This window comes from Astyanax mexicanus, chromosome 4 (assembly GCF_023375975.1).
Source record: "Astyanax mexicanus isolate ESR-SI-001 chromosome 4, AstMex3_surface, whole genome shotgun sequence".
Lineage (NCBI taxonomy): Eukaryota > Metazoa > Chordata > Actinopteri > Characiformes > Acestrorhamphidae > Astyanax > Astyanax mexicanus.
This window is the reverse complement of record NC_064411.1, coordinates 23,370,397-23,387,186: the sequence shown is the minus strand read 5'-3', so window position 1 is coordinate 23,387,186 and position 16,790 is coordinate 23,370,397. Positions and strand designations below refer to the sequence as shown.

General features: G+C 40.7%; 4 protein-coding genes across 3 annotated transcripts in view; 1 reads left to right on the top strand and 3 right to left on the bottom strand.

Moving 5' to 3' along the window:
- The window catches only part of LOC125780501 (zinc finger protein 239-like), a 1,096,042-nt gene that overhangs the window by 502,305 nt on the left and 576,947 nt on the right, over positions 1-16,790 (top strand).
- Positions 1-16,790, bottom strand: part of LOC125801264 (gastrula zinc finger protein XlCGF26.1-like) — a 212,196-nt gene that overhangs the window by 118,772 nt on the left and 76,634 nt on the right. The window lies entirely within an intron of this gene.
- The window catches only part of LOC125801297 (zinc finger protein 665-like), a 326,993-nt gene that overhangs the window by 290,144 nt on the left and 20,059 nt on the right, over positions 1-16,790 (bottom strand). The window lies entirely within an intron of this gene.
- On the bottom strand, positions 1,985-5,803 carry LOC125801352 (uncharacterized). Its single transcript, XM_049477937.1, has 2 exons — positions 5,714-5,803; positions 1,985-3,299 (listed from the first exon to the last, which is right to left on the bottom strand). The coding sequence occupies exon 2, from the start codon at positions 3,280-3,282 to the stop codon at positions 2,311-2,313; it is 972 nt and encodes a 323-aa protein (XP_049333894.1). The 5' UTR covers positions 3,283-3,299; positions 5,714-5,803; the 3' UTR covers positions 1,985-2,310.

Sequence of the window (16,790 nt, the reverse complement as noted above, 5' to 3'; positions counted from 1 at the left end):
CAGTGGTAGGTTTAACAGCAGGTGTGTTTAAAGCAGCAGCTTTGGGCTGTGAAGCAGTAAAATATGGTCTGTACAATGATGCTGCAGAATTGAGGTGTGTGATCTTTAACTTTGGTAGTGTTTGTGAGAGTGGAAGTACAAGTGTTTGAGTTTGTTTATGTGTACTTGTGTGGGTGAAGTTGTGTGTGTGTGTTTGTGTGTGTGCATGAGACATAGTGTGTGTCTAGTGGTAAACTAGGTGGTGAAAATTGGAAGTGTTTGTAAAAGCTAATTTGGCTATAAGAGATTAGTTATAGCCATGGGGAAGCAGTTACACTAAAAGGGAAAGGAATGTGAACAAAAGTAAGGAAAAAAAAAAAAAAAACAGTAATTAATGGTGTTGATAATTAAATGTTGCAATTTAAAATTGAAAAATTACTAACTGTTAGGGATTTAAAGCACTTTTGACAGTAAAGATCATGATTGAGTATAACTGAAAATCAGGACAACTGAAGAAGGTAAGAAAACAAAATTGGGCTGAAATCTGTGCACAGACAAAATTTAAATATGAAATAATTAACTTCCAAGGGGAAATTAGAGCTCAAGTTAAGTGTGATAAATGTATCTTAACCATGTATTTTAACTTGCAGGAAGGAGACACGGAGGACCCCTTAACAGACTTCCAAAATGAATAGAGAACCTTAAACATGATTATAACGAATACAAAAGTCTCGTTTCAGATCTGTTTTACACAGGGGGAGAAGGAGAACGTGGTGCAAAGGTGGAGGGTTACTCCGCCATTGCGCACGAAAGGGGAACGAGCATGGCTGGATTGAGCCTTTCCAGGTGACTGAGAGAACAACGTACGCAGATCAACTGATAGGCGAGGGTTCTACAGCTGTGCAGCAACAGAGATCGCTCACAGAGCAAGCGGGAGGAGACGAGACAGCAGCAGCTGAAAAGTCTGACACTCAGCAGGCCGCAGCAGGAAGGAGGGGCAGCTGAATTGCCCACAGCAGCAGACAGCACACAGCAGGGGCGTCAGTGCCTGGCTGTGACCGAGGAGCGGAATTGAGGAAGTAACTCATTCAGCAACGTTTCGTTTGCGTCAAAGTACACTACATACAGAGACTCTTAACACATCTCATTAAAAACACACATAGTCTTATCACACACCAGCTCATACTTTTCATTCACTGATATTGCAAACATCAAGAGCCAGAATAAAGCTCTTCGTACGTGGGGCTGAGGTAGTCTACCCTCAGAACCCTGAAGCAAGAAGAAAGAAGAAAAGAAAAATACACTCTGTAACCTTAACACTTACACATATAGGGCTATACATAACAGTTTACTAAATAGTGGGAACCTTAGAGGGAAAACACATTTATTGTGTAATAATGGCTTGGTACGGTAAAAGAGGGTGGAACAGGGAAAAGTACGGACACCATAACGAACCAGCACTCCCTCCAGTTATTCCAATATGGCTCCAGGTAATAATAACCATTACTCTAATGGGTATAATGATAATAAAGACTGTAAACCACCATGTATTTTACCTATACTGGAGTGTGAGGAAGAGCAAGAGGAACTGCTGTAAACCAACAAGTATTGGGGATGACTTTAAGGCAATGATGTCACTTCCTCCTTTGATAGGGTTCGAATTATTGGCCGCCTGGGGCAGGGGGGTCGTGGGAGAATTTTTCCTGTCAAAATTGGTTGGAAGGCTGCCGGAACAGGTTTTCGCTCCCACCATTAGTAAAATGTTCACACATATGTTTATCAAGTGTTGAACATATGTAAATACATATTTGGAGGAATTACGATGTGTTGACGTATCTGGTTGATACGTCAAAAAGCGGGAATTGAAGAGTAACTGTTTATTATATTTGGGTGTATTGACAAATATCTTTCAGTTATGATTACTTATTTGACCATCACTGAAGGACACACGGACATATATCATTGTAATTGAAACGCCAGGTAGAGAGGAGTGACGCGAGCCGAGTTAAAAATACAGGCAGGTTTATTATAAGAAAGGTTAACAGGTTCTGCTAACAGAAAACAAACAATAATCTCACCGATGACCAGAGACGTAGTCAAAGATACAGTCCAAGTTCTAAACCGGAAAACAGTCCAACCATATACCAAATCCAACAAGGGCAAAACAAAAGACATAAACCGAAAATCCAAACACAGAGTCGTAACGAGAAGGCAAAAACAGTAATCCAGAAAACGCTTAGTACGCAACATGAGTTGGCAATACCTCGCGGTGTTTCCTTACAAATGGATGCCTTAAATACAGAATCTAGATAAGAATGAACCGGAAGTAATTTAGTAAACAGGTGAATCAGAGCGTCGGAGCGTAACGTGATTGGGTGAATGTGAAGGGTTATTATTGATGTCATAATCTGGGGAATTCTGGGAAATAGAGTCCGGTAGTGTGGAAGGAGAGCCAGGCTGCGTAACAGTACCCCCCTCCAAAGAGTCCGAAGGTAACAAAGGATGAGGACGACACAAGGAAACAACCCCATCACCCCCAGTGGCAACCTGGACAGGCTGTCCAGAAGCGGGAACGGGATGGACGGAGACCCTGGACCTGGGACGACCCCTTCTGGAGCCGCGGACGGAACTGAGGGAATGGACCGAGTCCGAACCACGACGTCTACCCCTTCGTGGAACCGGAGACCTTCTCCGAGGGCGACCTCTGGGACGTGGTGCAGGACGGGACGGATGAGACCGATGAAAGTCCTCCACCATCAAAGGGTCCAGAACATCAGTTGCCGGCACCCAGCTTCTCTCCTCCGGTCCGTAACCCCTCCAGTCCACAAGATACTCCAGGGTCCCCCTTCTCCGCCTGGAGTCCAATAATCGTTCCACTGCATAAACTGGACCACCTTCCATAGCCACTGGAGGAGGAGGAGGTGCCCCAAGCGAAGTCTCATCCAATGGACCAGGGATAACCGGCTTTAGCAGAGAAACATGAAAAGAAGGGCATACACGATAATGAGACGGTAAGTCGAGACGATAAGTGACCTCATTAATTCTTTTGATAATCTTAAAGGGACCAATATACTTAGCTGAGAGCTTCTTATGCATATCTGGCTGCCGGAAATCCCTGGTCGATAACCAAACCCGATCCCCGGGAGAATAGAGGGGGGTCTCGCGGCGCAGGCGATCTGCCTGCTGTTTCTGTCGCTGTAGAACAGTTTCAATGCGCCTATGAGTCTCCTCCCACACCTCCTCGCTCCGACGCATCCAATCGTCAACTGCGGGAATATCAGAGGGTTCGGCTGTCCAGGGCATGATGGGTGGTTGGTAGCCTAAAAAACATTGAAAAGGTGTCATCTTGGTGGTGGAACTAATTAGAGAGTTCTGAGCTAATTCGGCCCAAGGAAGGAATTTAGCCCAGTCATGGGTGTTGTTAGAACAGTAAATTCTTAAAAATTTCCCTAGTTCCTGGTTCATTCTTTCACATTGACCATTGCTCTGTGGGTGATAACCAGAGGATAGACTAACGGATACACCCAATCTGTTCATAAAAGCAGACCAAACCTGGGAAACAAACTGAGGACCTCGGTCAGAGACTATATCTTCTGGGATTCCGAACACACGAAACACTTGGTTAAATAACGCTTCTGCAGTTTCTAAGGCAGTAGGCATCTTACAGAAAGGAATGAACCTAACACCGCGAGAGAAACGGTCTATGACTGTCATGATCACTGTCTGCCCCATAGATTCAGGGAGATCCGTAACAAAATCAACAGCTAAGTGAGACCAGGGCCTAGCAGGAACGGGCAGCGGTACTAATTTACCAGCAGGTAGAGTACGGGGAGTCTTACTCTGAGCACACACAGTACAGGAAGATACAAAGCGGTGGATGTCTGACCGCATATTTTCCCACCAGAAACGATTCTCTAGCAATTGGTAAGTGCGGGTCTCCCCTGGGTGCCCCGAAGTGAGTGAGGTGTGGGCCCATGTTATGAGTCTATCTCTACATTGCAATGGTACAAAAGTCCTGTCTGGAGGGCACTGTACAGGAGGAGGTGAAGTGGAATTAATTTGATCAATCTCATCCGAGATCTCCCATCGAATAGGGGCTAAAACAATACCTGGTTTTAATATAGCAGAGGGTTCTGAAGTTTCTGCACTGTCATCCTCATAAATACGTGAAAGTGCATCAGCCTTTGTATTTCTAGAACCAGGTCGATAAGTAATAACAAAATCAAAACGCGCGAAGAAAATTGACCAACGAGCCTGACGTGAGTTCATGCTTTTCATAGACCTTAAGTACTCCAAATTCCTATGATCAGTTATCACTACAAAAGGATGTAATGCTCCTTCTAGCCAGTGTCTCCACTCCTCTAAAGCTAATTTAATCGCCAAAAGTTCACGATCACCTATTCCATAATTACGTTCAGCAGGAGAGAGTTTGTGGGAAAAATAGGCCACTGGGTGCATCTTGCTGGGAGAGCCAAAGTTCTGGGACAGAACTGCACCCACTCCTACACTGGACGCATCAACCTCAACTATAAAGGGTTCTTTGGGATCCGGATGTTTTAGAAGAGGAGCTGAAGTGAACAACTCCTTGAGAGAGCAGAACGCATCTGATGCTTCACTTGACCATACCAATTTTTTGGCATTGCGTTTCAACAGGTTTGTGAGCGGGGCGGCGACTGAACTGTAATTACGAATAAATCTTCTGTAAAAATTGGCAAAACCAAGAAATCTTTGTAGATCCTTAACAGATTTGGGAAGAGGCCAATTAACTACTGCCAGAACCTTTTTATCATCCATGGTAATACCTTTAGCACTAATTACATAGCCTAAGAAAGAAATGGTGGACAAATGGAATTCACATTTTTCTGCTTTGATGAAAAGTTGATTTTGGAGGAGTCGGTTCAATACTGCACGTACATGGGAGACATGAGTATGCAAATCCGATGAATAGATCAAAATGTCGTCAATATATGCTATTACAAATCTCCCCAACATGTCACGTAGTACATCATTAATGAAAGATTGGAACACGGAAGGGGCATTCTTGAGACCAAACGGCATAACTAAGTATTCATAGTGCCCCCTAGTGGTAGTAAAGGCAGTCTTCCACTCATCCCCCTCTCTGATCCTTACCAAGTTATACGCACTACGCAGGTCTAATTTAGTGAAAATGGAAGCCCCACGTAACTGTTCCAGAGCTACAGGTACTAAAGGAAGTGGGTATGGATACGTCTTCGTAACTGCATTGAGCTGACGATAATCTATACATGGACGAAGACCTCCGTCCTTCTTCTTAACAAAAAAGAAGGATGCAGCCACTGGAGAGGTAGATGGACGAATATACCCCTGAGCTAAGGCCTCTTGCACATACTCCTCCATAGCATTCTCCTCAGTCCGAGTTAACGGGTAGATGCGTGATTTCGGTGGTATCTGATTATCAGTAAGCTCAATAGCACAATCATACGAACGGTGTGGTGGGAGTTGAGACGCACGCGATTTACTAAATACTTCAGCTAGATCTGAATAATTTGGAGGAATATGTGCAAGTGACTCCAAACCAGGACTTTCTACAGTAGTAGATTGGATCAATAATTTAGGGCCAATAATACAGTGATCATGACAGTATGGTGACCATGAGATTATTTCACAATTTGACCAAGAAATCAGAGGATTGTGTCTTTTCAACCATGGAAGTCCCAAAATAATCTGATAAGTTGTGTCCCTCATCACAAAAAACCTGATCTCCTCTGAGTGCAAAGCGCTGACGTTCAGCTTGACTGATGTGGTGGTGTGGGATACGGCTCCTTGTCCAACTGGGGTCCCATCCACCGCTGACAGTCTCATTGGGTTCTCCAGGCATTCTAACGGGATCTGGAGTCTTCTGGCCAGCTGCTCATTAATGAAGTTCCCCTCGGCTCCGGAATCTATCAGGGCTGGAAAAACAAAGGAAGAGGACTGGCAGAACAGTATAACTGATATAATAAAAGATCTTGAATACATGTCAGAGCTAGGTCGGCTTACCCTTTTAGCGTGTGGAACCCCTTCCACACGCTTTCCCGAGTCAGAAGCAGGTGGCTCATATGGACGGTCCGGGTTGCCATGGTAACCATGGGAGAGCCCACCGTAGGACGAGCCTGAAGTAACTTGACGTTGAACTCGGGAAGGGCAAAGTTGACAATTTCTCAACACATGGCCTGCTCTGCCACAATAGAAACAAAGTCCAGCCTGAATTCTCCGCATTCTTTCCTCCTTTGATAAACGGGTAGCGTCCACTTGCATGGGTTCCTCCTCTCTGAGTGTGTCCCGTGGAGTAAATCCAGAAGCACGAGGTGTAGGAAAACGCAGAGTAGACAAAGCAGCTCTACGACCAGGTACCGCGTTCTGTTTTAGCTGATCAAGTCTGATGGCTAGTGATATAAGTTCGTCCAAGGGAAGTCCATCATCCTTGCATGCTAATTCGGCTAACACTTCACTTCTGAGCCCGTTACGAAACATAACCCGTAAAGCGGGTTCGTTCCAACCACTACCAGCAGCCAAAGTACGAAATTCTAAAGCATAATCTGAAACTGAACGATTTCCCTGGCGTAACTTTACTAATAACTCCCCCTGAGATTGTCCGTGATGAGGATGATCAAAAACCAGTTTAAACTCCTTAAGAAAATGCTCGTATGTGCTACCCTCGATGCTAGGCCAGATAGCAGTAGCCCAATCCAAAGCTTTGCCGGTAAGGCGCGATATAAAAAACGAAATGCGCGCTGCATCGACATTAACCGGCGAGTTAACAAAAAATAATGACATTTGCAAGAGAAAACCTCTGCACAAATCGGGGGAACCGTCATATTTATCGGGTTTGCTTACCGGAAAAGCGGCTGCCGAGGGAGCGCTAGCAGGAGAGCTAACCGGGGCCTGGTTAGCGGAGGCTAGGCTAGCTGGAGCAGCTACCCTTAGCTGGGCTAGCTGAGTAGCGATATCCTGAAGGCTAGTGGTGATTTGAGCTAGCTGAGAGTGCTGCTCTGACTGCTGGGTCGTGAGAGCAGTAACCGTGTTAGCAAGGCTCTCAAACAGCTGGCTATGCTGTTCGAGAACCCTCCCTTGATTACCGACTGCCTGCTGGAGGTTATTAAACTCGGCCATCACGCTAGGCGAGGTATTCTGAAACGCCAGGTAGAGAGGAGTGACGCGAGCCGAGTTAAAAATACAGGCAGGTTTATTATAAGAAAGGTTAACAGGTTCTGCTAACAGAAAACAAACAATAATCTCACCGATGACCAGAGACGTAGTCAAAGATACAGTCCAAGTTCTAAACCGGAAAACAGTCCAACCATATACCAAATCCAACAAGGGCAAAACAAAAGACATAAACCGAAAATCCAAACACAGAGTCGTAACGAGAAGGCAAAAACAGTAATCCAGAAAACGCTTAGTACGCAACATGAGTTGGCAATACCTCGCGGTGTTTCCTTACAAATGGATGCCTTAAATACAGAATCTAGATAAGAATGAACCGGAAGTAATTTAGTAAACAGGTGAATCAGAGCGTCGGAGCGTAACGTGATTGGGTGAATGTGAAGGGTTATTATTGATGTCATAATCTGGGGAATTCTGGGAAATAGAGTCCGGTAGTGTGGAAGGAGAGCCAGGCTGCGTAACAGTAATCAGCATTGATGTTTTGAAATTTTTTTTTTTCTTATTGTATAATCAAAATGAAAATTTGATTAAAAGGGGGGAAATGTGAGGGAAAATCAACATTTTATTCATGTATTCATAATCAATTACACTGATTATTCATTCATTCAGTATTATTACTCCCTGTAACAGAGTTGATTACTGTATTCTTGTATTACACTATATTCTTGTATTTTATCATTGAGTGTTATGTGAATTTATATTCTCTGCTCCTGTGATAAGGCTAAGAAGAGAACCCAGTTTTTGCCTGGAGACAAGTTTGTCAGAGCAAATGGAGTTTTCTGATTTATGAATTATTCTCTCCTAAAAAGCTTATCATCTGTTATACGTGCGGTTTCTGTTCCTCTTTTTGAGAGAACAAGAAGTCCAGTGTTTTTTCAGCATCTTTTCTCTTGTTTTGGTCCATATATGGTAGTATATGGTCCAAAACAGATCACGAGGGGGATTGCCTCATGCATGAACGGGGACAGGTATAAAATTGCCTGCCGAGACAGAAAGGGGGGCTCTCCGAATTTCCTGACTTCCTCATCTGCTATCGCTTGCTTGCTGTATTTTTTCCTTTTGCAACTTCAAAATAAAAACCTTCTCTTTTTGGCATCCCGGCTCGTTGACTGTCATTTGTCGATTTCCACGACAATAGCTTAAAATAACTAAGAAATGTTAGACTTCTGTCTTTGTTTTTCACATTTTCCCCCTTTTTTACACAATCTTGTTGCTTTTATTTAGCTCACTACTACTACTAAGGATGGCTACATCGCTGTGAGAGATATCCTGATAGAGGCCAAAGGTGCCACTGTAACAGTGCCACTGTGGATAGAGGCAGCCACAGTTCCACTGGAGACAGGACAAATGGTCCGCATCACCCATGTCAAAGTTGAAAAGAAAACAACTTTTGCCAGACAGTTCAACTCCACCAGCTACACCAATTTTTTGGTCAGTAATATTTACTTTTCAATCTTCATATATATATACCCTAAAGGATGGGTGAGGGTAGCTGTGGATGGGGTGAAGGCATAGGCGTAGGAACCGGGGGGGATGTCCCACCCAATATTAGAAACAGGTGGATTTGTCCCCCCCAAAAATGACATCTTTTCGCTCAGATCAGGTGTACTATTAATGAGAAGACAGACCGGACCAATCACGAAGCTGGTTCAGGTATTAAGTCCTGCCTCTCAGTAGAAACAGCCAATCAGCTTGCTGGTTTTGCGCCGCGCGAAGGAGAGGCAGTTTGCTGTTTGGAAGCCCCTCCCCCTCGCTGTGAGATTTAGCAGTGGGATCGGGACACAGCAGCTTCAGCTGATTTTAAAACAGATCTGGATATACGGAGATTTTTCTAAAAGAAAGGTAACGGTAGGTTAACCACGTCAACTGTGATGATATGTTTCTGATAGCTGGTTAAAAATACACGTCTCTGAATCAGCCCACAGATTAAACACACTGTGATTAATAAACTACAGCTGTCTTAGTGAGTTAGCTTAACTTTGGAATGAGCTAGATTGGGAGTCAAGGTAAAAGAAAAAAAAAACTATATATGTAATGTTCAACTTGCCCTGTACCTGATCAGCTAATCACTGTTTCATTTTCAATTAATTTAGGATTACAGGACTTACTGTGAGCTATAATGAACGAATATTCATTTAGCTAACTAGTTAACTAGAAGCCAGATGTAGTGGATAGCCAGAATTTAGTACAGTACTTTGTGTTTGTAGTTTAAAGCAGTTTCTTAACCCCGATCACTGCCCCAAAAAATTTCCACCTGATCCAGCTGATCAGCTAATAAACAGTAATTTACTGAGTTTACCTGTTAAAATCCTTTAAAGTCAAAGTCAAAGTCAAAGTCAAAGTGGTTTTTATTGTCATTTCAGCTATATACAGAGTACACAGTGAAACGAAACAACGTTCCTCCAGGGACCATGGTGCACATAAACACAGTGTAGACAGAACAATAGTGCAACAGTACAAAAGTGCAGACAGACAATACAACACAATACAGACAAAGAATAATAAATAACAAGACAGTGTGCAAATTTAGCCCCCTATGGAGCCTAAATTAATCATGTATATCCAAAGAGTAATTTGACCATGAACTGCATTAAACTGTAGGAAATATTTTAAATGGTATGCCTATTTTTTACGTTTTCATCTTTAAACATACTATTTCATAATTTCTAATGGGTATGTGTTTACTGTATTTAATATCTACCAAAAATGATTCAGTAAGTTCTATAAACTTATACGTTTCAAGCACTGTGAATCGGTCGATTCTCTAAAAGAGTCGGTTCTTCCCTGAGGATTGATTTCATGAAACAGACGGTTCTTTCCTATGAATCAGTGGGACTGATTCGGTTCAGTAGAAGGATTCGCCCCTCGCGAAATGGCGCTACTCTAAATTCTAAGGTAAGTTGCCGAGTTGTGTTTGACTCCTCGCTCTCAGCTAAATACCCATTTTACTGAACACACCGCCGCTAAGCCCACTCCCTGTGATCAGGGCCGGATTAAAAGAATGGGCTGAAAGGGCTGCAGCCCCGGGCCTCGCCACTAGGGGGGCCTCTGGTCGCTAAATGTCAAATGACAAAAATTAATGGAAAAAACGAAAATTACAAGCAATAAAAAAGGAAAGAGCGACAGAATTATTACAGAAAACACCCAAATTAACCAACGTGGAGTAGTCAGCCTGCTGTAGCAGCACCAGCACCACCAGCAAAGATGCGCTGCGCTGCTCTCTCTCTCTCGCTCATCCGCAGGGCGGAGCTGAATTCAGCGTGAGTCTACAATAATAATAATATAAATAATATAATACAATAATATAAAACTCAGTTTAGTTAAATAAATGAAGATGAGTGAGGACCTGTAAAGTTAATCGAATATTGTCAAATATAAAGGATAGGTTGAGGTTTTGATGAGCTGTTTCAATGACTTGAAACTGAAACTAACTGAAACTTTTATTATTCTGCGCACTATAAGAAAGCCTTTGATTGTGTTTTAAACAAGTTTTTATTTTATATTAGTTATTGTTTTATTCATCTGAAATATTTTTATTATTTTATTGATTAAATTATTTTTTTCTTCATAAGATATACATTCTTTATTTTTTATGTATCCAGGCCCGGAGTGGCTAATCGGGAGATTCGGGAGGATTCCCGATGGGCCGGCTCGAGTTTGGGCCGGTTGGACGGAAAAAAATAATTTACCCGTCACTTATCTAATCTTATTCTTGCATTCATTTCCATTCAACTACGTATGCATTCTCTATTCATCTGACAACATAGCCTCTACTTCGCAGTAGATTAGATGGGTTTAACCATCTGAGGGAATTCTCCTCTCCCAAATGTTTGAGTTGGTTGCGCCCACGAGTGGTCTTTTCTGAAGCGATAAAATTAAATACAGCAACAGAATAACACGAAGCGTCAGTCGGCTGTGATGGAGGGTAAAAAGAGGCCAGGTGGAGCCGAAAAGGCCAGATAAAAAAAGGAGATGGAAGAAGAAGCTGCCAAATGTGCAAAATTAACAAACTTGTTTTCCAGAGGACAGACTCTAGCTGCAGCCGGTAAACAGAGATATGGAAATAATCTTGAATTGTCAGCTATTGCGCAATGTTTGCAATGTCGATTTAGCGTAGTTTATTTTGTAGAGCCCAATACACATCATTAACCTCTTAACACGCCCTGGCCCGCTGACGGGCCGGAAATATGTCATAATTAATATCTTTATTTCCCTATTTTATATCAATTTTTCTGTTTTTATTGAATGGTATTAGCTTATTAGCGTCTAGCTTGTTAGCATACAGAACGTCTCCCTGGTCTTTTAAATGAATGTTGATTTATTAATTTAATAGCTGTATCTAAGCCAGACAGACACTGTGATTTTTTTAATCGGGTACTGAGAGCTCATCCGCATGTTTGAATAGTTTGTCCTGTACAAAAACGCAGGTGATTTATATGCTGACACTGTAGTCTGACTGGCAGGCTGAGAGACTGAACGTCACGCAGCCCCAAAGCAGTAGAATTAGCGCCAGATCCCCGCAAGCCGTGCACCTGTTAATCCACCTGCAGAGCTTCAAACGCGCAGATGAGCGCATCACTTTCCTCGGCCGGGTCGGCTCCAGGAAATAGTCTGTGATGTATTCATCTGTTTTTCAATACTATTTTAATTTTATTTAAAGCTATGGCATGATAATCACCATATAGCTAAGTAACCAAGTATTATTGGTAACGAAAATGCTCCTTAACTGAAACTAATAAAAATGGTAACTAATAGAAAAACTAAAACGAACTAAAATTACAGATTGAATACCCTCATTTTCGTGTTTGTTAATTTATTTATAATTGATTTATATAAACGTGGTATATCATGATATATATCGTTATCGTGATATAAAAAAATCCTTATCCAGATGTATGATTTTTTCCCTTATCGCCCAGCACTACTTCTAAGTAATATTAATTAATAAAATTACAATTTTATATCTGATTTAAATTTGAATGAAACATGTTTAAGTGAAGGGTGTTCTGTTAACTTACCAACATATACTTGTACTTATATGCAATAAAAAGGCTTTGTAAGATCTAGCTGCTGTTTTATTTATTCAAATTCCTGCTCCATGGAAAAAATGGGCTGGATTTGGGCAAGAAACTCCCAGACTGAAAAAGGGGCCCACTTCGGCCCTGTATGTATCCATTTTAATGATCTTTTTAAAGTGTCCTATTTTTCCTTTTTTGCGTATATATTTTATTCGTCTATAGTAAATGTATAGTAAATATAAGTAAATATAGTAAATCAGTTTTTAGTTATTTCTAATCAACACCCACAATATCATCGTCCATCACGATGTTTCCCTGTAAACATCGTCATCTGCCAATTAAAGAGCAGTGTTGGGAGTAACGCCGTTAAAATAAACGGCGTTACTAACGCCGTTACTTTTTTCAGTAACGAGTAATCTAACTAATTACTCTGACTGTAACTATAACGCCGTTACCATTTTCGACACTCCGTTACTGCACGTTACTTTAGCAGCTGAATGAACTTTTTTTAACTTTGCGCATACAGACAAAGAGCCCTATCATACACCCCGCACAAGGCGTGTAGCGTGGCGCTTTGCCACCCGTCAACAGTCTATTTTTAGGCCTTGCACGCGTCCTTAAAATAGCGTTGGACTTTGGAATATATTAACACCGATGGGCGTGGTGGTCTGGAAATGATGTGTGTTGAGGTAAATTTCTGGCGTGTTTTTATCTTGGCGGCGGAAAAAAGCTTAGCGCGATTGCTCACCCTGCGCTCCAAAATACTCCATACCATCACATCTTTACCACATAAAAATAAAACACACCCAGAGCCTTCAGCAATCAACTATGAAAAAATATATATACTTAAAAATCTGCACTGTAACTATAAATTATTATTAGTTATATTTATTTCTGTCAGTTATAAGGATTTATATTTATGTTTAGTACACAGACTAAATAACTGTAACTAGGCATTCTGCTGTTTAAAAATTTCAACAGATGCTTATTCTCACTCAAATGCTGGAGTTTTGAAATGGAAAATTAAAAGAGAAAATAATTTTGACTGAACATAAATTTATTTTAGTTAACTTTGCTATTATTTAACTGAATTTCACTTTTATATCTGAAAAACAAAGCACATTGTCAATCTGGCGCGTGGTGCTGCCCGTCAATTATATAAAAGTTAAAACATTTGAAATACACAGAAATATAATGCTATATGTTAGCATTCGTTTCTTATCACCAGGGCAAATTTATTAAAATATTAAATATATTAATTCATGAATTAAAATCTCATCCAGCGCTCTGAAATGTCAGGCACGCAAAGTGGTGCTTGGCGCAGCGGCGCGGCATTGCGCGCAGAATAACCTCTGTCTTCTAAAAAAAGTTTTTATAAATAAGATCTGACAAGTATACTAAAATTAATGTTATTAAACTTACTAAAGCCAACAAATGTACTGTTAATTAATAAAGAGAAATCAGGCAAAATGCGCTGCGCCTCTCTCTCTCTCTCTCTCTTTCGCAGCACGGAGCTGAATTCAGCGCGAGGCTATAAATAATTTACAACTCAGTTCAGTTAAATAAAAATAAGTAAGGACCTGTAAGTTAATCAAATATTGTCAAATATAAAGGATAGGTTGAGGTTTTGGTGAGCTGTTTTCATGATTTGAAACTGAAACTAACCGAAACTTTTATTATTCTGCGCAAAAAGCCTGTGATTGTTTTAAATGAGTTTTTTAATGGATTTAAATGAGTTTTTTTTAACGGATTGTTGTTTTTGTCCATTCTTTTGTTTTGTTTATATATACATTTATTTCTTTGAGTGTGGTTTGGTTTGTTTAATTTTTATCCCCAGACTTGTATTTGTTTTTTTCCGTTTTTTTTTTTCAGTATTACATGTCTTAGTAATTTTCTTTGGTCCTGTGGAGTTTTTCGTTTCTTATTTTTTTTTATTCGTTAGACTATATTTTTGTCAACATTTTGGGTTTATTTTTGTTTGTTATTTTTCTAATAATAATAGTAATTACATCATTTATTTTCTTTATTTATTCTTTATTTATTTATTTTTACAGGGCGAAGTAACGCAATAGTTACTTTTACTGGTAACTAGTTACTTTTATAGTGGAGTAACTCCGTTAGTAACTCAGTTACTTTTTTGGAGAAGTAACTAGTAACTATAACTAATTACTTTTTCAAAGTAACGTGCCCAACACTGTTAAAGAGACATCGCCCAACCCTAAATTGAATTTAAATCATGTTACCAGTTCACTTTAAACGGTAGTCTGTCATAGATTGGTACTGTGTACACTGTCGCTGATGTGTCTGTGTGTTTGTGTGAGGTCATGCATCAGAACATGATATGAAGGGCCTCATCCTGGTAATTAGCCCTGGGCCTCAAAAAGTGTTAATCTGGCACTGGCTGCATCTAATTATTTAGCGGTTTTATATTTTGACTGTCAAATTGACCTGGTTTGCTATGGCCATTGTTTGTAATAAAGAATTGCCTGAGTGGTGGATTTGTTTATCTGTCTTCTCCCTCTCCACTGTTATCTGTGAGTTTCAAGGTTTTGTGTGATACTGACAAATGGTAAAAGAGGAAGCCACTAAAGACACGCCCATCCGTCCGTCTGTCTGTCAATCTTCATTATAGACTAAACAGCGCATGTTTAGTGCTGATTCATATGATAAAAGAAAACATCTAACTAAACTAACTAAGGGATTAATCTGAAGATGGGCAAGTTTATTTACTATAGCTATTTATAGGCAGTATCTCAGTAATGCTGGTCTGTACCGTGTCTAAATGGGATGATTGGTGTGACCCACATTATCTCATCAAGGAACCTCTGAAATTAAAATATCAGTGCAATGTCTGATTTACATTCATATATAACAGAGCAGGGAAGGGGTTCTGATTGGTTAAGTCCACTGTCTATATTGAAGCTGGACCAATGGGCTGCACTCTCTAAATTGTGGGCCGGTCTCTTAGAAAGAAAAAAAGGGAGAAAAAAAACTGTCGGCCCACTGGGAAAATGCCCGGAATGCCAAATTACCAGTCCAGATCTGCAGTGCATTAACAAACAGCAACGGCACTCTTAGAAATCACACTGCAGGGTAAACACTAACTGTGCTATAACACAAACATCAACTGAGGTTCATGCTATAATGTAAGATATTGGCAGTGGTAACCTAGAGTTCCAAATATGGGCATACTGAGGACTATAGCGTGACATACAACTTTAGTAGTCAATATATCTTTCATATTCCATGGTTAATGAATTAAGAGTTATATGATGATTGAAAACTGACACAAACTGAAACTTTTGTCTTGCCAAAATCTGACCTTTCTATGTTCATTAAATGATCAATATTTCTGCAGTGAATAAAATTTATTTTCGTAAATTAAACCTCATTTGGGAGGGTTTCAGATTTCACATGAGTCAGTTCTAAAACCAATGGATGAATTTAAAGTCAGGTTATAAGCTTTTGTTTCCACAACATGGATAAGCGGCAGAACTTCTGTCTGGGACTGTATACCCCAATAGGTGTAAGACATTTAGACTAATATGCATACTAACCTTGGTCCCAAAATAAGGGTGGTGTAGCTTCTAAGGTCTATAGGCTTGCCTCAGCAATCCTGAAGAGGGGAAGGCATCAGACAAAAGCTAACCTGTGGGAAGAAAAGAAGTTTAACAAAGCTTAAGTGTTTATATACACAGGTAGAAACTGACATATAAATATTAACAATGTTTATTAACTTTACATCCATCGTTAATCACATGCTATTAAGAGTGGGGCTATCAAGGGAGCCTTGTGGCCTCCATAAAGACAGTTTTAAATATTTTAAATGTGTGGGCAGGAATGAATGGCCAAGAATATATATTTTTTATTATTTCAATACATTATACGTATGTGTGTGTGTGTGTGTGTGTGTGTGTGTGTGTGATACACACACACACACACACCTGCTGTAGGAATGGTATGTGAGCTGCAACAAACCTGTGCAAAAAGCATAATAAAAGGATAACAGAACTGCATCACTGGTATCCAACAACTGAACACAGAATCATCTAAAGTTCACACTATGACCTAATGGCATTCAATATCAAGCATTCCACATAGCCTGGTCATCACTTTTTCAGTTTCCTTCAATGAGAGTTAGGCAGTCATCTTCACAATGATATACTAAACATTTATTCTATTACTCCAGCAGTCATTCACAGTAACAATAACCTAACTAGCTAGGTGTTTTATTAGGACGAGCTTGAAGCTGGCAGTTTAAATTTCAAATCTAAGCTAAGCTCTGGTTATTATGGCTGTAATAAATGTAACCAAAAAGGCGAGTGGCTTAAAAGGGCCACATATCAGCAGACAGATGACCTCACCTTACGCACAGATGCCTCTTTTAGGAACCAATATCAGCCAGAGCATCACAATGGAAATACACGACTGGTCAGTTTGCCGATTGATATGGTGAGAAGTTTTCCTGTTGATTACATGCATCAAGCCTGCCCATAGACTGTATATAGCTGGACAGAGCATCGTCTCTCAAAAGTGAAGCCACCACAGGTCAGGCGCCCCCTGCTGTTCGGCTGCAGAAAGCTGTATAACCCCACCCACCCCCATAGG